Below are 22,300 nucleotides of genomic sequence, written 5' to 3'. Positions count from 1 at the left end.
AAACCTATTGGTAACTCTCTAGCAGGCTTCTGGATCAGCTAGTGTATAATCTTGCTACTTCTACTCTGCCAGATAGTGACTCGAGGGAGTCCGAGTAGTGTGTATGCGGGGAGCATTGTCGAGTCCACGTTATGTCAAGGATCTGGGTATATTCTTACTACGTGTACGCCATATCCAAAAATTTCATTACTTCATACAGCATGTCCCACCCAATTTTTCTTACTATTGAATACACCATGAATTGTCAAACTAATAGAGCAAGCTTATCTGTGAAAAGATCTAAACCTCCCAAGCACTTCCTAATTAATTTCACAAATATACGTGGTCTCAATTCTAATCTCAACGATGTCCATTTCCACTTGCAGTCTGCCAAACCCCATGTATTTTTTCTGACAAAATCTCAGTTATAGGTCGATTCAAGTACTGCTCATCTCAGATGCCCAAATTATTTGCTGTATGATTCCTTTCACTTCAAAGGTAGTACTTGTGCATATGTCCATTCTGATATTCCCTGCAGAGACTTGGCAATTTGGAATCTCCTCTCTTTGATCTCCTCTGGCTTAAAATCTCTCTACCTCATTGTGTCAAATTCATCTGTTGTCTACCGTTCTCCCAATCCACTAATCACTTGGAGCTCTTTGACTTCCTCTCTTTGCAACTTGACTTTCTCCAGTTCAACTTTCCTAACAGTGAGGTAATTTTCCTTGGTGATTTTAATGTTCACAACTCCAGCTGGCTTCCGTTTTCTAGTCACACCAATCCAGCAGGTTCAGATGCTCAGGCTTAGCACAGATTGTTCATTTACATACAAGAATACCGGACAATCCTAATCGTACAGCCAATATGCTTGATCTTTTTCTCACAAACAACCCTTCTAACACCACAGTTGAAGTGAGAGGTCCTTTAGGCACTTCAGATCACAACTTGGTGATTGTCTCTTCTCCAATGGAACCTTTATCTCATGGCTATTCCCAACCTCGTGTTGTTTGGCATTACAAGAATGCAAAATGGGATGACCTGCGAGACTTCTTTTCTACTTTTCCTTGGTCGGATTACTGTTTCAAAACTTCTGATGTCAACGTTTGCTCAGATCGTGTCAGTGAAATTATTCTTGCAGGAATGGAATCCTTTATCCCACACTCCACTTTAAAATCTCGTACTTTATCTAAACCTTGGTTTTCCAATAAATGTGCTAAGGCTGTTCAAGAGAAGAATGTTGCATATCGTAATTGGCTTGTTTCTAATTCTTCAGTTTCATTTTCTGCTGCATGCCTTTTCTACAGATACTTCCATGGGGAAGTATCTGTAGAAAAGGTGGGAATTATAGAAGCCAATTCTTCTGAATTGGCTTCTATAATTCCCGCTCTCTCTCTTTCAAAACAGTCCGAACACGTGCCGCCACCAGCCAACATCCATTTACTGTCCAACTTTAAACCCACAGAACCAACTTTTCATCTTCCTCATTTATTCATTCAACTGCTGTTTTCTGGAAAAACCTTCCTTCATACATATTTCCTGAAAATTACAATCTACAGAAGTTCAAGTCCAATGTCAACAAATATCTTCTTTCGTCTTCTCAACCTCCAACCCAAGCACGGTACAAAGTACTATAGGTTCTAATACCACTCGTGTTTGGGGTTCACATAAAAAAAAAAAAAAAAAAAAAGATACTGTTGGGATATCAGAGACATGGTGTCACACAAATATAAGCAGTGTAGAATTGGAATTTGGGGAATACAATGTTTACAGAAAGGACAGGAAGGGAGGAGGTGTTATTCTGTTAGTTAAGAAACACAAAATCTAAGGAAGTGCACCCAGTTGACATGTGTGGACAGTGTAGTGTTGAATCAGTTTGGTGTAACATGAGCACTGGGATAGCAAAAATGAGGGTAGGAGTGTGTTATAGGCCTATTGAATCTGATGAATACAACGAAAAATTATGCAGAGAAATAGAGTGGGCCAGTATATCAGAATGTCTTGTAATCTGAAATTTTAACTTTCCAGATAATGATTGGAATTTGTGGGTTTTTCACTCGCATCATCCAAGAGAAACGTACCAACTGTATGGTACGTACTAAACTCAGGGAAGTGGAGAATGAAAAAGACCTGGAGGTAATTGTGCAGTCAGATATGAAGTTCTCTGACCAGTGCAGACAGGCTGCCAGAGCAGGTCATGGAGTTTTTTCAATGATATATAGGAACTTTGCTAGCAGAGACAAGGACATGATTATCCCCTTGTATAAGGCAATGGTCAGGCCACACCTTGAGTACTGCATACAGGTCTGGAGGCTTCATTTTAGGAAGGATGTTGCTAGAACGAGTACAGAGAAGGGCAATAAGATTGGTGAGAGGAACAAAGGGGTGCATTTATGAAGAAAGGCTTAAGTTCTGCAAGTTGCAGCATCTGGAGACTAGGCACCTGCGAAGTGATGTCATTGGGGTGTATAAGGCTTTGAACGGTTTGAGCAGGCTCAAAGCTAATGGGATACTTCCGCTTGCACAGATTAAAAACCTAAGGGGGGGCATAGACTCAAATTGAGGGAAGACAGTTGTAGACTAGATATGCGAAAGTATGCTTTAGCCAGCGGGTAGTTGATTGCTGGAGCAGACTTCCATCTGTTTTCGTGGAAGTTGATAGCTTAAATAAATTGAAGGCTGAACTAGACAAATATTTGGAGTGACTGGATGGGTGAAATGGGAAGTTTTTTTTTTTTTTTTTTTTTTTTGCTGATACTAATGCTAGCATGACTTTTGTGCATTTACTGGAGGACTGTTTTCTATAGCAACAAGTTCAAGGGACAACCAAAGGGAGTAATACTCTTGATCTGAGTATCAGAAGTGATTAATAATGCATTAAGAATTTGCAGATAAAGGAACCACTAGGTGATAGTGTACCAATGTGGGATTTTCTTAAAGATGCAAATACAATCAAGGAGAAAAGGAAGGGTTTTTGTTTTTGTAAAGGTGACTACAGTGAGCACAGACAGTTTTTAAATTCTATACAATGGGATCAAATGATGATGTTAAAAACAGTGAATTATAAATAGGAAGCCTTCAAGGAATTAATCTTGGAAGCTTCTAGGCTTTTCATACCAACTAAGAATGTTAATGTGGGTGCTAATGAGACTCGTGGCAGAGAATAAAAATGAATGGGATGCATATAAATTATCAGGTAACACAGAAGACTACGGCAGATATTAGCTGGTCTGTAATCAAATCATAAAGGAGTTTAAGCAAGTGAAGGTTGATTAAGAGAAATCCTTGGCAAAGGATGCAAAGAAAAACAAAGACTTCTTTACTTATGTAAACTCTAGAAGGAAAGGGATGAATCAGATTGGTCCACTTGATGGTGGTGGTTCAACTGTTGATGATCCTGCTCAGATTGATGACAAACTAAATGAGTATTTTGCATTTACCTTCACACATGAGCAATTCTGTAAGGAAGGGTTGGACAGAAGTTTACCCAAACTCTAATAGGGAGGTAAAAGATTTTGTAATAACGGGGAGCAAAGTGGAGGAAAAATTGTTGAATTTCAACATAAAAAAAGGCTCGTGGAGCAGATGGAATCTATCCAGTTATATTGAAGGAAGCAGGAAGGGAAGTAAGCAAACCCTCAGCCATAATTGTGAGAGCATCCTTAGATTCAAAGGAGGTTCCTGTGGACTGGAGATGTGCAAATGTATCCCAAATTCACAAAGTGGGTTCAAAGGGTGACACAAATAATTATAGACCTGTTAGTTTAACTTTTGTTCCAGGGAAAATAATAGAGTCAGTGGTTAAAGAAGTGATGCAGAATCACCTAGACAAGACTGCAGTTATATTCCAGATACAGTATGTGCTTGTGAAGAGAAAGTCTTGTCTGACAAATTTGATTCGATACTATGATGTGGTCATAAAGGAACAGAATGCAAAAAATAATTTTGATATCATATATTTGGATTTCAGGAAAGCTTTTGGTACTGTTGCACAGGGAAGACTGCTGTACAAATTGGAGCAATTTGGCATTAGGGGAAAGTTGCTGCAAGGAATAAAGGATGGCTGAGTAGGAGACAGTAGAGAGCGGTAATAAATGGACACTGCTCGACATGCACTAATGATATTAGTGGAGTCCACCTGGGTTATATACTAGGCCCATTGTTGTTTTGTCTGTTTATCAATGATATCAAAGAAGGTATTTCAGGCATAATGTCCAAGTATGCAGATGATGCAAAGGTTGGTAGGATTGTTAAGAATTGTAAAAACAGAATGCCACTACAACAGAATCTAAAAAAGATAGGCAAATGAGCTGAGAAGTATCAACAGAAGTTTTAACATTTACAATTGCAAATTTCTGTATATGGGTAGCAGGAACCCAAGAGAAACGTACCAACTATGTGATACTACACTCAGTAAGGTGATGAATGTAAGAGACCTGGGGGTTATTGTGCAGTCAGATTTAAAGTTCTCTGAGCAGTGCAGACGGGCTGCCAGAACACTTCATGAAGTTTCGTCAATGATGATATATACGAATTTTGCTAGCAGAGACAAAGAAGTGATTATCCTCTTGTTTTTTTTTTTTTTTTTTGGAAGTTGTTGCCGCATAGGCTTCTATGGCCATAATGCACCTCCCAAGGTTTTTGCAGTACATTGATCCAAGCCCGAGGCGGGAATCGAACCCGCGACCTTTGGGTTGCCAGGCAGGCACTTTACCCACCCGACTAGCCTGGTCGGTTTATTCTCTTGTGTAAGGCAATGACCAGGCTACACCTTGAGTACTGCGTTCAGGTCTGGACGCTTCATTCTAGCAACGATGTAGAGTTGCTAGAACGAGTACAGAGAAGGGCAACAAGATTGGTGACAGGAACAGAAGGATGCTCTTACCAAGAGACGATTAAGTTCTGCAAGTTGCAGCATCTGGAGACTAGGCACCTGCAAGGTGATCTCATTGAGGTGTATAAGGCCTTGAATGGTTTGAGTAGGCTCAATGCTGATGTGATGCTTCGGCTTACTCAGATTAAGAACTGAGGGGGGGGCATAGATTCAAATTGAGGAAAGATAGTAGTAGGATATATGTGCAGAAGTTTGCCTTTAGCCAGCTGGTTTGTTGATTTCTTGAACAGACTTCCATCCGTTATTGTGGAAGTTGATAGCTTAAATAAATTTAAGACTGAACTAGATAAGCATTTGGAGTGACCGGATGGGTAAATTGGTAAGGTGTTTTTTTTTTCTTTTGGCTTGATTTCTTGTATCATATGCCTCAACTAATGCTAATTTTTAATTACCAAATTCCTGTCAATTTGGTAATGAAAAATGTCAGTTGGCAACCTGGCTGACATAGCACAGCATGTTGAACATACCTTTAACTTAGTTACTGCCCGTGGCCTGTGCTTCAAGCAACTCATAGAATTTGAATCACGTGACATGTCTGCATCTACTAGTTAGTTAGCAGTTAATATCAATCGTGTGCACTTTCAACTATACAGTGCATTCTTTTTCCCATCAATGCAATTTTTTTTATCATTCATAGTAATAGATTTCAAATTCAAACACAAACGTCTAACTCAAAATATTTTGTCTGGCAATATTTCATAAAGAACTATAAAGAAGAAAGTGCAAAATACATAAAATATCATTTCACTTTATTGTGACAAGGCTAGTCAACTAGTGGTTTTTTTGACACTTAAAATTGAGGCACTCTATAGATAAGATCACTGCATCTGCAAGCATTGAAGATGAATATGTCAGCTCAGTCAGCTGTTTAATTTTTAAATATATAAACATAAATAGTCAATTTTTCTAAATTTAGACAACTATTCCCGGGATCCCAGGAATCAGTAAAATTTCGGGATGAAAAAAAAAACTGTATATTTGAGAAGCCCTAAATATAACCTTATCTTTTACAACACTGTACAACTGATGGTTCTGAGGACAGCTGAATAATTTACCTGGGTTTTAGTCTTGCTGAAGCAAGGTACCTTGTTTACTTTCATTTCCCAACCTTGTGTTGTTTGGCATTACAAGAATGCAAAATGGGATGACCTGCGAGACTTCTTTTCTTCTTTTCCTTGGTCGGATTACTGTTTCAAAACTTCTGATGTCAACGTTTGCTCAGATCGTGTCAGTGAAATTATTCTTGCAGGAATGGAATTCTTTATCCCACACTCCACTTTAAAATCTCGTCCTTTATCTAAACCTTGGTTTTCCAATAAATGTGCTAAGGCTGTTCAAGAGAAGAATGTTGCATATCGTAATTGGCTTGTTTTAATTCTTCAGTTTCATTTTCTGTTTACAGCAAAGCTCGCAACAATTGTAAAGCAGTTATTAATCAGTTCAAACTAGAGTTTGAACAGGCTGAGTAGAAAACTTGCTTCTTGCCCTAATGGTTGCCGAGCATTCTGGTCTCTTGCCAAAGCTATTGGCTGAAACTTTTGCCATCTCTGCTCCCACCTCTGTCCAAACCAGATGGTTCTGTTGTCATTTCAGCCAAGGATAAAGCTGACTTGCTACCATCCCATTTTTCTTCCAGCTCATGTATTAATGATCTTGGTAAAATACCTCCCACCATTAACAACATGCTCCATTCAATGCCTCCTGTGGTCTTTCGTCAAAAGGATATCAGAAGGATTTTGATGAATGTTGATGCTAAGAAAGCTCCAGGTCCTGATGGTATTTCTCCACTTGTTCTCAAAACCTGTGCTCTTGAACTTACTCCTATTCTTTGCCGCCTTTTTTCACTTTCTTATTCTAAGGGTGTTTTTCCTTCTGCTCGGAAATTTGCTCATATCCAGCCAGTTCCTAAAAAGGGTGACAAATCCCTCCCATCCAATTATCGTCTCATTGCTATTACTTCTACTCTTTCTAAAGTAATGGAGAAATCAATTAACTGCCAACTCTTAAACTACCTAGAAACCTTCTGTCTGATCAACGATCGCCAGTATGGATTCCATCACTGTCGATCCATTGGTGATATTCTGGCTTATTTTACCTATTTATGGACTAATTCAATGGAAAGGTTCGGTGAAACACAAGTAGTTGCTCTTGACATCTCAAAGGCTTTTGATCGTGTTTGGCATAAAGGTCTTCTAAACAAGCTTCCATCTTATGGTTTGCCAACTGTTTTTTTGTAATTGGTTATCCAGTGTTCTCTCTAATCGCTCACTGAGGGTGATGGTAGATGGCTCTCTGTCTTCTAACTTCTCCACTAATGCCGGTGTCCCCTAAGATTCTGTTCTTTCCCCCACTCTTTTCCTCTTGTATATTAATGACCTTCTTCCATTGACTAGAAATCCTATCCATAGTTTTGCCGATGATAGCACATTGCATTCCACTTTCCATTTCGAGAAACCTTGTCCTGCTCAATCAGCTTCAACTTCTCGAATCTGCTACCAATTCCTTAAATGCCAATCTTCAGGTAATTCTCCAGTGGGGCAAAAAAAACTTAGTTGATTTCGACACTTCTAAAACTCAGTCTTGTCTTATATCTCGCAAAAAGGATTCTTCTGCTCCTATGCTTATCTTTAGTGACACTCCGATTTGTAGGCAAAATGATATATCTCTTTTGGGGATTACCCTGACTTCTAATCTCTCTTGGCACAAGCACATTACAAATATTGCTTCCTCTGCATCTAAAAAACTTGGTTTTCTCTTTCGCTCTCGGCCTTACTTTTCTTCCAAACAGCTGCTCACTCTGGATAAATCGCAAATCCGCCCTGCCATGGAATATTGTTCCCACATCTGGGGTGGTGCCCCCAAAACCTCTCTCAGGCTTCTTGATTCCATTCAGAAGAGGGCAGTTAGGTTAATTAATGATTCATCTCTAACAGTCTCTCCACTCGCTTTCTCATAGATGCACTGTTTCTGCTGCATGCCTCTTCTACAGATACTTCCATGGGCACTGTTCTTCTGAATTGGCTTCTATAATTCCTGCTCTCTCTTTCAAAACAGTCCGAACACGTGCCGCCACCAGCCAACATTCATTTACTGTCCAACTTCAAAACCACAGAACCAACTTTTCATCTTCCTCATTTATTCATTCAACTGCCGTTTTCTGGAACAACCTTCCTTCATACGTATTTCCTGAAAATTACAATCTACAGAAGTTCAAGTCCAATGTCAACAAATATCTTCTATCGTCTTCTCAACCTCCAACCCAAGCACGGTACTAAGTACTATAGGTTCTAATACCTCTCGTGTTTGGGGTTCACGTAAAAAAAAAAAAAAAAAATTTACAACCTCCCAGAACCTTTTTATTAACAGAAAACAATTACATTGCCTTCACCAATGTTATTTACCAATATCAAGACCTAAAAGAGATCCAGTACTGAACTTTGTGGAACTACGTCTGATACTCTGGAGCACTCAGAGCAGCATTGCTTTTTTAGCATTAGTAGAGGCATATGATGAAAGTAAGCAAGCTTATGCAAAATCAGCCAAAAAAAAAAAAAAAAAAAAAAAAACCACTCCCATTTCACCCCTCCATTCGTTTGAAATACCGGTCCAGCTGAGCCTTAAATTTATTTAGACTATCAACTTCCACAGCAAGGGATGGAAGTCTGTTCCAGCAACCAACTACCCACTGGCTAAAGGCAAACTTCCACACATCTATCCTACACCTGTCTTTCCTCAATTTGAATTTATGCCCTCTCAGGTTATTATTCTGAGCATGCTCAAACCATTCAAGGCTTTGTACACCTCAATCAGATCACCTCACCGGTGCCTAGTCTCCAGACACTGTAATTTGAAAAACGTAAGCTTTCTTCGTAAGAGAAATCCTTTGTTCTATTCACTAATCTTGTTGCCCTTCTCTGTACTTGTTCCAGCAGCTCTACATCCTTCTTGAAATGAGGCCTCCAGACCTGTATACAGTACTCAAGGTGTGGCCAGACCATTGCCTTATACAAGGGAATAATCACCTCCTTATCCTTGCTAGAAAAATTCCTGTATATCATTGACAAGACACCATGAGCTACTATTGCAACCGATCTGCACTGCTCAGAAAACTTCATATCTGCCTGCACAATTATCCCCAGGTCCTTTTCATTCTCTACCACTGTCAGAGTAGTACCACAGAGTTGATACGTTGCTCTGTGGTTACTGTTTCCTATATGTAGTACTTTACATTTGTCAATGTTAAACTTCATTTGCCACCTCTCAGCCCATCTGCTCAACCTTTCCTGATCCTGTTGCAGCAGCATAGCATCAGTAGTGTCCTTAACAACCCTGCCTACCTTTGTATCGTCTGCAAACTTGGACATTAAGCTTCATATACCATCATCAATATCATTTATAAATACAGAAAACAACAATGGACCCAAAATTGAACCCTGAGGGACTCCACTAATAACATTAGTCCATGGTGAGCAGTGTCCATTGATAACCACTCTGTCTTCTCCTCCTCAACCATCCCTTTATCCACAGCAGCAATTTGCCTCCAATGCCACACTGCACCAATTTGTGCAGCAGTCTTCCATGTGCAACAGTATCAAAAGCCTTTCTAAGATCCAAATATATAATATCAAAGTTATTCCCTGCATCCAGTTCTTTTGTGACTGCATCATAGTATCCAATCAAATTGTTAAGGCAAGACTTTCCCTTAACAAAACCATGCTGTGTCTGAGCTATAACTGAAGTCTTGTCTAGATGATCTTGCAGTGCTTCTTTAACAAGTGCCTCCATTAATTTTCCTGGAACAGAAGTTAAACTCACAGGTCTATAATACGTATGTCAGCCATTGATCCTCTTTTGTGAATTGGGGTCAGATTTGAACATCTCCAGTCTATGGGTACCTCCCCTGAGTCCAAAGAAGCTCTCATAATTATGGCTAAGGATTTGCTTACTTCTTTTGCTGCCTCCTTTAATATAACTGGATAGATCCCATCCACCCCGGGTGCCTTTTTTATGTTTATCCTCAACAATTTCTCCTCCACTTTCCTCTCAGTTATTAGAAAATCATCTAGCTCACTGACAGAGTTTACTTCACCTCAGGCATTCCCCTTCCTGAATAACTCCTCATGTGTGAATGTAGATGCAAAATACTAATTTAGTTTGTTAGCCACCTGAGCAGCGTCCTCAACTGTTGAACCATCAATATCTAGTGGACCAATCTGATTCATCCCCTTCCTTCTAGAGTTTACATAGGTTAAGAACTCTTTTCTGTTTTTCTTTGCATCCTTTGCCAAGGATTTCTCATAATCTGCCTTTGCCTGCCTAATTTCGTTTGTGATTTGGTTACAGACCAATTTATATCTATCATAGGCTTCCATGTCACCCATTAATTTATATGTATATCCCATGCATTTTTCTTCTCTGCCATATGTCTCATTTGTTCATCTGACATCCATTTAGGCCTAGACCTTGAACAATATTTCTTGGTTGGTATGTAAAGGCTATTAACTTCCAAGATAAGTTCTTTGAATGCTTTCCCATTTTGAATTCCCATTTTGAATTTGCTGTCGGTAACATCATCAGTTGGTGCCACTGTATAGAATTTAAATACTGTCTCAGACCATCGTAGTCGCCTCTACGAAAGCAAAAACCCTTCCCTTTACCCCTCATGGTAGTTACCTCTTTAAGTAAATCCCACTTCAGCACACTGTGATCACTGCCACCTAGTGGTTCCTTTATATGCAGATTCTTAATGCATGAAGAATCACTACTGATAATCAGATCAAGAGTATTACTCCTAGTTGCCTCCTGAACATGCTGATGTAGAAAACAATCATTCAATAAATCCACAAAAGCCTTGCTAGTGTGTGAGTGACCAACCCACAAATTCCAGTCAATATCTGGGAAATTGAAATCCTCCATTATAAGACTGATTTACTGGCCCACTCTATTTCCCTGTACAGTTTCTTATTATACTCTTCAGAGTCATTAGGCTTACAGCACACTCCTACACTCAATTTTGATCTCCCAATGCTTATGTCACACCAAACTGACTCGACACTGCACTGTCCAGCGATGTCGACTGGCTTCACTTCCTTGGATTTTGTGTGGTTCTTAACTAATAGCATAACCCCTCCTCCCTTCCTATCCTGTCTGTTCACATTGTACTCCCCAAATTCCAGTTCTGCATTCCTTATATCTGTGTGACACCACATATCTGATTTTCCAACAATATCTGCCTTTGATGTTTTGAGCAATACCTCAAATTTATCAAATTTATTTACCAAACTTCTAGCATTGGTGTACACACAAGTATACATGCACCCGTTCCTATTCTTAGCTATTCTAACACAATCCATGTGTTTACTAGTACCGCAATGACTCCCAGCAGTCTCTGAAATACCGTGCATCTTGTTTTCCAGGCTGCTGCTCATTTGATCAAATAGCATGGGATGGTCACCACACTTTTTATGATATGAACCTTTTCAAAAAATAGCATGGGAAACTGTTAACAACTGACAAATCAGTTGTTTTTGTCAATTTTCTTCATGTTTTTCATATGAAACTATCTCACTAAAAATAACTTCTTTACAAGTATGCTGAAAGCAAAAGGTTCATGCTCACACATGTGAGTTAGTAGTAGTATTAGTGTTGGCCAAATAGTGCAAGGAAGCCACACAAGGAAGCTTTTGATTCACCTGCTAAAAAAAAAAAATAAATAAATAAAATAAAATAAATAAATAAAAAAATAAAAACAACAAATTATGCACTTCCCTCCTCATGAAAGTAAGTATCTAGTTGACCTTTGAATTGCTTCAAATTGTCAGCCTCAACTACCTGCAGAGAAAACGTTTTCCAGTAATCAACAACTTGCTGGCTAAAGGAAAACCTCCTACAATCTAGTCTAAATCTCTTCCCTTGTAATTTGAATTAATGGCCTGTAGTTTCGGAATTCTTTATAACAGTGAAAATTTCACCTTCATTCACTTTATTAACCCCTCTCAGAACCTTATAAACCTCGATCAGGTCCCATCTGAGGAGGCTGGTTGCCAAGCTCTGTAGTCCATATAATCCTTCTTTCTTTCTTCAAACAGTTGCCCTTTTGACAATCTCAACCTTGTAAGAACTATCTTTGGATCCTTTCAAGAAGCTCAATGTCTTGTTTTAGAGGTCCCCATACTTGACACAGTATTCCAAATGCAGTCTTATAACTGACTTATAAAGTGAGATTATAACCTCCCTGTCTCTACAGAATAATGTTTGATAAATCATCAATAGGCCAACATGGGCTTTCCTGGCTGCTTGTTTACACTGCGCAGAAAACTTCAGATCTGCTATATTGTAATTCCAACATCCCCTTCTTATTCTACTGTTTTTAATTCAATCCCACCAAGTGGGTAATTTATTTTGGGTTGCTATTACCCAAGTGTAAGAACTTGCATTTGCTGCATGAAAACTTAGCTGCCACTTTTCTGATCATTCTTGAAGCCTGTTCAAGTTATCCTGAAGGAATGCTGTTTGACAATGATCATTAACGACTCTACCAATCTTTACACTGCCTGCAAACTTTGACATCACACTTTTTTATCCCTTCTTCAATGTCATTTATGAAAATCAGAACCAACAGTGGTCCAAGCATCAATCCTTGGGGAGGGATGCCATTTCTGAAGTTACATCAATCTGAAGAATATCCAAATCACAACCCTTTGCATTCTGCCCTGCAGTCACCCAACAGTCTATTTTAGAATCTTCCCTGTAATCCAAACATGTTCCAGCCTATACAGTAAGCTCTCATCACGGATTGCATCCCTTGTGATTGGTTACTGCATGCTTTACTAAAATCCAAACAAAATCGGATGCTTTGCTAAAATTGTTCCCTACATTCAGTTCATGAATAACTGTGCCAAAACCGAAGTTTTCTGAGAAGTGTTTTTCTGATAGTGTTTGGTCAATGATATACAGGAATTTTTTATCAAGGATAAGGAGGTAATTATCCCCTTGTATAAAACAATGGTCAGGCCACACCTTGAGTACTGTATACAGATGTGGAGGCCTCATTTTAGGAAAGATTTAGAGCTGCTGGAACAAGTACAGAGAAGGGCAACAAGATTAGTGAATGGAACAAAGGGTTGCTCTTATGAAGAAAGGCTTAAGATTTGCAAATCACAGTGTCTCGTGATTTGGCACCTGCAAGGTGATCTGACCGATGTGTATAAGGCCTTGAATAGTTTGAGCAAGCTCAATGCTGATGGGATTCTGCCTCTTGCCCATATTAATTGATGAGGGGACATAAATTCAAATTGAGGAAATAAATTCAAATTGAGGAAAGACAGTTGTAGAATAGATGTGCAGAAGTTTGCCTTTAGCCAGCATGTGGTTGATCTGGAACAAACTTCCATCTGTTGTTGTAGAAGTTGACAGCTTAAATAAATTCAAAGCAAAACTAGACAAACATTTGGAGTGAATAGATGGGTGAAATGGGAAGGGGTTTTTTTTTTTTTTTTTTTTTGGCTGATGCTGTACAAGCTTGCTTTCTTGAAGATTCCACACTCTTAATCATTACCTCCAAGATTTTTCCTACCACTGAAGTCAGGCTAAGTGGTCTGTAGTTACCGACTTCACTCTTAGAACCACAGTTATGTATGGGTGATAAAGTTGTATGTCTTCAGTCCAAAGGAATCTCTCTCTCCTTAATTTTACAGATCAACTTATGGCTGTTGTAGGCTTCACTACCTTTTGTCGCTCTGCATACATGCATTTCTGCATCCTCAACCTCATGCAATATTTTCTTAATGGTATATATGCATTCATGGCTTTTGTAATTTTTGCTTTAAAGATATTATACAGCTCAAATGTATTTGCCCTCACTCTGCAATCTGCTCAATAAATAGATACCATGTAGCACTTTAAGCCATCATAGGCCCCACTTTATCATGCCGTTACCTTTAAGTTCTGCAACACCTTTCTTCATCCTCCAAATAACGACTGCATGATCACTACTTGCCAATGGGTTGTGCCAAACAGATGTCTTGTAATGGGTTACAAGACATCTGTTTTGTAAATAATGATGAGATCAAGAATATTCTCACCCCTAGTATTTTCACTAACATGCTAGTACAAATCATAATCATCTGGTTTATTTAAAAAAAGTTTTCCCTATGGTGAGCTTCCCTCCCATTTCCCACTTATTCCATTCAATCTAGGACAGAATGAAGTCACCCATAATAAGACATTCAGCTTGCTTGCCTATTCCATGAGTTAAGCAATTATTCTTACTGTAACCCGAATATAAGATTTTTTACACAATATTAATTAGTGGAAAAGAATAATAGTGGCAAAATGTTGTAAAGCATACTACTTCTATACAGGAGAAGGGCCAGGGACATAAATTTATAATCTTTTGAAATTTGGTGAGGGCCAACACACCACCAACTTTGGTTATGAAATTTTTTTAAAAGAAAGGACTACCATGATAATATAAATGTTGTGTAAGTGCAGTAATAAAGTGCTTTAAAAAAAATTTAAATATGTCTGAACACACTCAATTAGCTATGAAAAATGCCTACCTTTTTCCCTTGACAGTAGTTATTTCTCTGAATACCACATAAAATAATAAAAAATAGATAAAATAAGATTTCAATTAGTTGTTACATTCCATAACTTTGTGATCTTTTAACTTTATTTTTAAGAGTTTTAAAAGATTAATTTAAAAAATTTCACAGTTTATTAGAAGTTTAAGTTTAAAAAACAGGATCTTGAGAGAAAATCTGACCTTTCTTACTGCACTGTAAGATGATTGATTGTCAAGTGATAATATATTAGTTGTAAAAGTTGTAAATATACTTGTACCACAATGAGAACTATCTAAAAAAAACAGAAGTATTATACAAAACTGGAAGCAATGAATGGCTCTGGATTGTTTTATATAAATATTAAGTAACATATGCACTCTCCAAAGTTAACACTCAGACATCATTATTTCCAAACTTCCTCAGATAGTTCTCAGCTTCCCAAACAACTAAAGTTTTATAAGTAGGCATATTACAAAAAACTGAAATGATTTCCCCAATTTCAAAGTTCGGGTAAATTATACTCCTAAAAATGAAGTTAAAGATTGCAAAGGTATGCAAAATACAAACAAACTGAAATCCTGTTTAGCCTATTTTTTCTTATTTCATTTTAACCTTTCTTATAAGCTCATTTGTGATAAATGTATTCAATGACTGTCCAATTCCCAGAAAATCAATTGTCTGAACAATAAATTATTACAAGTGGTATGAAAACCTCCAGGTCAGTTTAGATAATCGATGTCCCACTTCTTTCTTTCTTTCTTTCTTTCTTTACTTATGTTTTTTTTTTTTTTAAGCAAACCATATTCCAAGCATATTACAAAAGATTTCAACATTCCCTAATTTTATAAATCATGATTCTGGGTGGAGGTGGAATTATTTATCATCTCAATAACAGAAAAGAAGAATAATTTTTTTACCTGACTAAGTGGAAGAAGTGAGCTTGGAGGTGTTGGTACACCAGGTTTTTGGGATATCTGCTGTGACTGTTGACCAGATAAAGAGGACTGACCATAAGAAACAGTGGATGGAGCTGTAGATAATGGCACCGATGTTGGCTGACTTTGAACTTGTGATGTAGGAAGAGTAGTTGCAGAAGTACCTTAAAAATTATACAGGTATATTTTCACGTTTTGATATTTACATTTTCTAACAAAATATATTATAATCTTATATATATATATATATATATATATATAATTTTTTTTTTTTTTTTTTTTTTTTGGTTTCATAAACTGAGAAATAAAAACAAATATTAGGAAAAAGTAAAAAAGCACGCCAACATTTTCCCAAAGTGGCTCACATATTCACCACACAATAGCTTGAACCTAAAGCTTGTAACATTAAAGATCGGACTATCATCAATATTAGAGATGGAATTATCATGAAAATAAAACAAATGCGTTCAAACAAGTAAGAACAAAAACATTAAGAAAAAATAAATAAATTCTTCTGAATACAGCTTGTACTATAACAGTGTTGATATCTTTATACCTGCTTAAGTTAAAATTACACCCTTTTTGTTATTGTATTTTAACAAATTTAGAAGCAATGAACTGGATGAGTACAGAATGCAAAATATGTAAATAACAATATAATGAGTTTTGATTATATTTTTAATATATGGCACAAATACCACTTCCAACTTGATTAGGGCTCCTCACTTCGGTGAAGTAACAGTTAATTCCATAGGTGACCTCAGGTATATGGCAATACCATTTAAGAATAGTATATAAAAGGCATGCACCACTAAAGGGATTTAAACTGGATTGTAGAAAGTTTTCTTTTAGCCAATGAGTTGCTAAATTACTGGAATAAGTTACCATTCTGTGGCAAGTTGTGGCTGGCAGCCTGAAGAAATTCAAAGGTCAGCAGCATAGTTCTAGGTAATGAGAGAAATATATAGGTTATTTTTTTCTTTTTAATATTAATTTTTATTATTGATTGTTCTGGTCTAGTGCAAGAAAAAGTCAGTGGCTTCCTCACACTATATGATTAATACTAATACAGAAAATATTGCTTTCTTTCTTCACTGACTGTTCTGTCTACATTTCATTATGATGAAGGTTAGGAATTAGCTAATGGTGAAAAAAATATCAAGAAATAAAAAAAAATATTTTTGTTAAGTACAATACAATATTACCATCTTTTGCCAATACAACATTACCAATACAATTTTATCATCTTATTGCATGAACTGCTGATGAAATTTTTGAGAAAGGAGTTGTACGGAAGGTGAATTTACAAATGATTAGTTATGGCAAAATACTTGAGTTATTATGTGCTAATGATGGTCATAATCAATTATATTCAAGTTAGGTGATTACAAAATCAACAAGAAAACTGAAGGAGGAGGGGGGAAAGATGGTGGAGGGAATCAATATGATGTTACCAATGCCAATGATAAAGTGCTACTACTACTAGGCAATAATTCAGAATTCAGTTTGTTTATTTTATTTTATTATTTTGTCATTTTCTATTGACAAAAAAAAAAAAAAAAAAAAAAATTCAACAGTGGAGGGATTTGATCTGTTTCCAAAACCAATGGTAAAGTTCTATCCAGATAACATTTGATGGAATCCCTCCACTGTTGTCCTTCCTTTTTTTTTTTTTTTTTTTTTTTTGTAATCAATTATCATAGATTGCGCATTGGGTCACCTGCACTGCAGGTTGGGTCTGCAGAAATTTTCTGGTTCGCGGGTTGGGTGGGCTTCCAATTTTTGAACGTAAAGAACTTAATAAAAAAATTATCAAAATTAAATTCCTGTGCCATACTTGTCGCTTAAATAAACTAAATTAATCAAAATGTTTTGTGTGTTAAATTCTGATTCTTTTTTGTATCAAATCCAGAGTCCTTGGCAGTTTTTCAAGGTCATGATAAGATCTGGAATTGGTAACACAAGATATCAGCATAAGCAATTTTATAAACAATGCCAGTATTCTAAGCCAACAGCAGATCTCGCACTACACACCAACAAGTGTGCCTAGATTGAAGAACTCAGGACAGCCTTTATAGATTAGTTTAACTATTTTGTGAAAAACGAGATTGAATGATAACACAGCAGTCAATAAAATAGCTTCTTAAAATATGATAAATTTGAATAGGAATTATCTGTGGTCTTTGAAGAATGTTATTCCATTGAATATTGTCATAGGCACCTTCAAAATCTATACAAAAACCAAGTATTTGGAATGAGAAAGTTGAACAATTTTATGAGTTAAAAAAAATGGGTGGCATTGTGTCATACTAGATTTAAATCCAAATTCATAAGATGAAAAACATTGAGATCCATATTTCTGAGGTATACGAGTAGCAAGGAGCTTTTCCATAACTTTTTCTGTGAATAGAAGTCCTATCAACTTACAGGATTTAGGAGTGGTAATAGTCTTACTTAGGTGTTTTAGATAGTTTCATTAAAGCCATTTTCCTTTAACTAGGAAACACGATATCCAAGAGACATCTGTCATACGGTATATACAAAAAGTTATAAATTGAAAAATATGTTTGAGCATTTCAGGTTCAATATGGCCATTAGGGCTTACAATACAAGTAAAAATCTTAATACCGGTATTTCGGTATTTTTAATTTATGAAACCGGGATACCAGTATTCCAAAAATGTTTTCTCAATAAAAAATTGTGATGACAATTAGGTGCAAAGAAGTAAGGAAAAAAACAAGTACTGTAATTGCTTGAATTATTCATGTTTTAAATAAACTTTGATTGCAATAATAAATATTCTGAAAAAAATCATTAAAATACATATTGTTACTGCAAAGTTTAGTTATGTTTAAGCATCCACACTACCTGTCCGAATAAAGTGAGCTCTTAGGAAACATAAGCAATCAATAGTATAATAATTTAAAATGGATCTAATTTTGGTACATACAGCATTTGATTAGCGGCAGAAAACGCCCTTTCGGATTCTATTCTGGTACTATTGTACTGAGATAATCGTAGACTATCTCAGTCCATATTTTCTAGGCTTTGAACTTTTTTAGCAAAAATAGTTAAAAGTATTTCATTAAATTCCGACTCAAGTTCACCTTTTAAAATCTCAGTGGAGTCAGGCAATTTCTTATTTTGGGAAGAATTTGTGGAACACATGTTCTGTTCCATGTTGGTCTTCCATGGTTGAATTATGTTCATCATGTTTAGAAGGAGAAAGACATTTTATTAAGCGAAGTATAATTTTCATTATAGTATCTTCACTGAGTCCGGGAGAGAGCAAACAGTGGGGATAAGGAATAAAGAAGAGAGCAAAGAGAGCAGTTATGGTAATTCTTCACATATATAAATGCAAAGAACAGGACAAATCAGATTGGACCCTTATGTAATGGACGTGGGATAGTATTAGATAACATAGCTGAAGTTGCAGATGAACTCAACAGTTACTTTGATCGATATTTATATAAAAAATCCCCTTCGTGTCAATGAGATATTATGGAAGTGAAATTGAAAAAAAAATGTAATTAATGATGTTGAAATTTCAAATGATTATTTAATGAGAACTTTCGTGCCTACAGGTGAGTAAGGCTCCTGTGGTTGATGTCATGTACCCTATAATCTTAAAGGAGGCGGCAAGTGAGTGCATTAAACCATTAAGGCTAGTTATGAGAGCATCACTGGACAGGAGAGATTCCATTGGATTGGTGTAAATTGGTGATTTACCATAAAGGTGGTTCTAGGAGTGTAACAGGAAATTACCGACCAGCCAGTCTAACTTCAGTAGTAGGGAAAATCATGGAGGCATGATCAAGGGTGGAATTTAGAATCATTTAGATGGAAATGGAATTCTGTAGGATACATAGCATGGTTCTGTAAAGGGAAAATCATGTTTAACAAATCTGGTTAGCCATTTTGACAGGTCACTCGTGAGCTGGATTTAGAGAATAATTTTGACATTGTTTATTTGGATTTCAGCAAAGCATTTGACTCAGTCCCACATGAGCAGTTACTTTATAAGTTGGAGGCTGGAATCATAGGGAAAATCCTTAGATGGCTTGAGGGCACCAGGCAGAGGGTTGTGATAAATGGTTATTCCTCAGATTGGGTTAATGTAAGAAGTTGGGTTCCCCAAGGATCAGTATTGGGACCACTGTTGTTTTTAATTATGTTAAATGACATCTATCAAGGGAAGGAGGGCGTGAGGTCTAAACTTGAAGATGATGTAAAGATCAGTAGAGTAGTTAATGATCGCCGCCAAGCAGAGCTTCTTCACAGTAACCTAGATAGACTTCCGGGATGGTCAGAAAAGTGGCAGCTATGCTTTAATTCAGCAAAATGCAAGGTCTTACACCTGGGGAACAGCAACCCCAAAATAACTTATACACTTGGTGGAGTTGAACTAAAGTCAGTAGTGGAGGAATGGGACTTGGGAGTTACAATACGGTCAGACATCAAGTTGTCCGAGAATTGTGGACAGGTTGCAATGTTCATGGTGTCCTATCGATGATTTATCAAACATTTGCTAGTAGAGATAACAAAATCATAATCACATAAAGGTGATTTTATTACCTTTATGTGATTAAATTATAAACAATTATTTTTTTAAATTAGTACCGAAAACCTGGTATTTTTTGTATCAATACCGGTATTTCAGTACTGAAAAAAATGACCGGGATCCCAGTATTGTAAGCCCTAATTGAGAGGCTGAATTCTAATAACCAGTGATCGCTATAACTGATGCTTACTGTGTGTGTGTGTATATATATATATATATATATATACACACACACACACACACACACACACACACACACACACACACACACACACACACACACACACACACACACAATAAGCCTTTCAGACTTTTTATGGTGATTTTCGGAATAAGCACATTTATTTCTTCCAGAATCACATATTTTCATTGCGGAGGTATGAAAAAAAAATTTTTTGTTGGGTAGTGTAATCAGCTAATACGGCAGCTCTCCATTTGCTTTTATACTTTTGTTCCATCGCTGCAATGTCTTGATGGAAGCACTCTCAATGTATGTCGCTGACAGCACCAGTTTGGTGGGGAGAAATCCAGGAGTGAGTGCAAGAAATGCATCTTCAATGACATGTTGCACCCCAGATTTTGGCAAGAAGTAATGAGATCTTGAAGGAACTGCCTTTAGTTGTCGGCTTTAACATTTCCTAGAAAACCAGTCGAAACATTCTGAAAGGCTTTCCCCACTGATTTCTCGCTATCACCAAGGCCACATTTTAACTGTTCATCTTTGAAAAGTTGCCTTATTTGTGCACCAATGAAAGCACCTACCTTAATCTTTGCTGTACTATGTCTTGGGACTTTTTCTTGCAAGAATGTGAATCAAGGACCGTTCGCTTCCAAAGCCTTCACAAAATTTTTCACGAACCCCAGTTTGATGAGGAGTCGTGGAAGCAAAACTTTATTTGGATCTACCAGAAGTTGAAATACTGCGTTCTTCATTGCAGATTTAAATGATTTTTGATGAGGCCAACTCCTCTTCTCGTAGTGCATATCCTTGGCACAACATCCCACTTGCAGAGAAAGCAACAGTACTTAAGTGTAACCCTTTTGTAGTCCTGATAAAATGGTGGCTACCTTTAAATCACCACATATCTGCCACTTGTACTTCTGATAGTGTACACCTAAGAGGATGTTCTCTATGTTTGAGTATGTTTCATTTTTGTGGACGGCACATACAAGAGGTACTGAAAGCAGCATATTTAAATTGTGTAATATCACAGTCTTAAGGCTAACCTTAGAAGCATCTATAAATAGTTGTCATTCTTCAGAAATGTGCCTCATGTTCACTGCTGCCATTAGACCATCAACGTTTTAACAAATACTAAGTTCACCTTCTGTGTGACAGAATTTATCATAGTCTTTATTTTAAGCATGAAATGTTGTCACTTTTGGAGAACGATCTAGAAGATTCCACTGTTGTAGCCTCGAGGCCAGAAACTCTGCCTTATTCTTCAGCAGTTAAAGATCCCTGATGATGTCATTAAGCTCACTTTCTGTGATCTTATGTGGTTTAGAGGGATAATGGTTTGAACAAAATGGTGGATCCCTTGACGTAAATGGTAGCTGTACTTCTTCATGTATATCAAGTTGATGTTCGTCGTGTCTTCAACAGAGTGTACAGAAAAACAGGGGGATGCTTCAGTAATAGGTAGCATTTCACCGTGAGGCACAGGACGAATTGCATATGGTATTATTTGGGTGTCACTGTCCACTTTTTCTTCATTGTCATCCCTTTTCTATTAGGAGGCACCGTACAAAAGTAACAGTCTGTGAAGTAACTTGTTGGCTAACTCCATATCATGGACACTGTGAAAGGCATAACACGTCTCTTTCCATTCAACCACGCGTTGAGCTTTGATGCATATGTGTCGAGCTAGTTCTTGTCCTGGTCACCTACTTTACACCCGAACAACAAGTAAGCCTTTTTTATGGCTTGAGTTAAGGGATGCTTTCTTGATGCTAACATGACTTCTCTACATACGCAACAGAAGTCATCCGGACTATCCATACAATTATGGAGCATATTAGCATTAGTAGAGGCATATGAGGCAAGAAAGAAAGTCTATATAGCATCAGCCAAAAAAAAAAAAAAACTTCCCATTTCTTCCATCCATTCACTCCAAATGTTTGTCTACTTCTGCCTTGAACTTATTAAAGTTGTTGACCTCCACTACAACAGATGTACGTTTGTTCCAACTAGCAACCACCTGCTGGCTAAAGGCAAATTTCTGCCCATCTATTCTACAATTGTCTTTCCTCGATTTGAATTTATGTCCCTCAGGTGAGTAATCTGAGCAAGAGGAAGAATCCCATTAGCATTGATTTTTCTCAAACCATTCAAGGCCTTATACACCTCAATTAGATCATCTCA

General features: G+C 37.2%; 1 protein-coding gene across 2 annotated transcripts in view; it reads right to left on the bottom strand.

The window, feature by feature from the left end:
• The window catches only part of LOC150077291 (mediator of RNA polymerase II transcription subunit 25-like), a 763,048-nt gene that overhangs the window by 528,335 nt on the left and 212,413 nt on the right, over nt 1-22,300 (bottom strand). For both annotated transcript variants that reach the window (XM_090386696.1, XM_090386697.1), the window contains exon 10: nt 15,354-15,535. In XM_090386696.1, coding sequence (XP_090242822.1) covers nt 15,354-15,535 — 182 coding nt within the window. The remainder of the gene's footprint in view (nt 1-15,353; nt 15,536-22,300) is intronic.

This window comes from Mastigoproctus giganteus, chromosome 12 (assembly GCF_048544385.1).
Source record: "Mastigoproctus giganteus isolate SK-2022 chromosome 12, ASM4854438v1, whole genome shotgun sequence".
Taxonomy (NCBI): Eukaryota; Metazoa; Arthropoda; class Arachnida; order Uropygi; family Thelyphonidae; genus Mastigoproctus; species Mastigoproctus giganteus.
The sequence above is the reverse complement of the archived record's forward strand: the minus strand, read 5'-3'. Positions and strand labels throughout refer to the sequence as shown.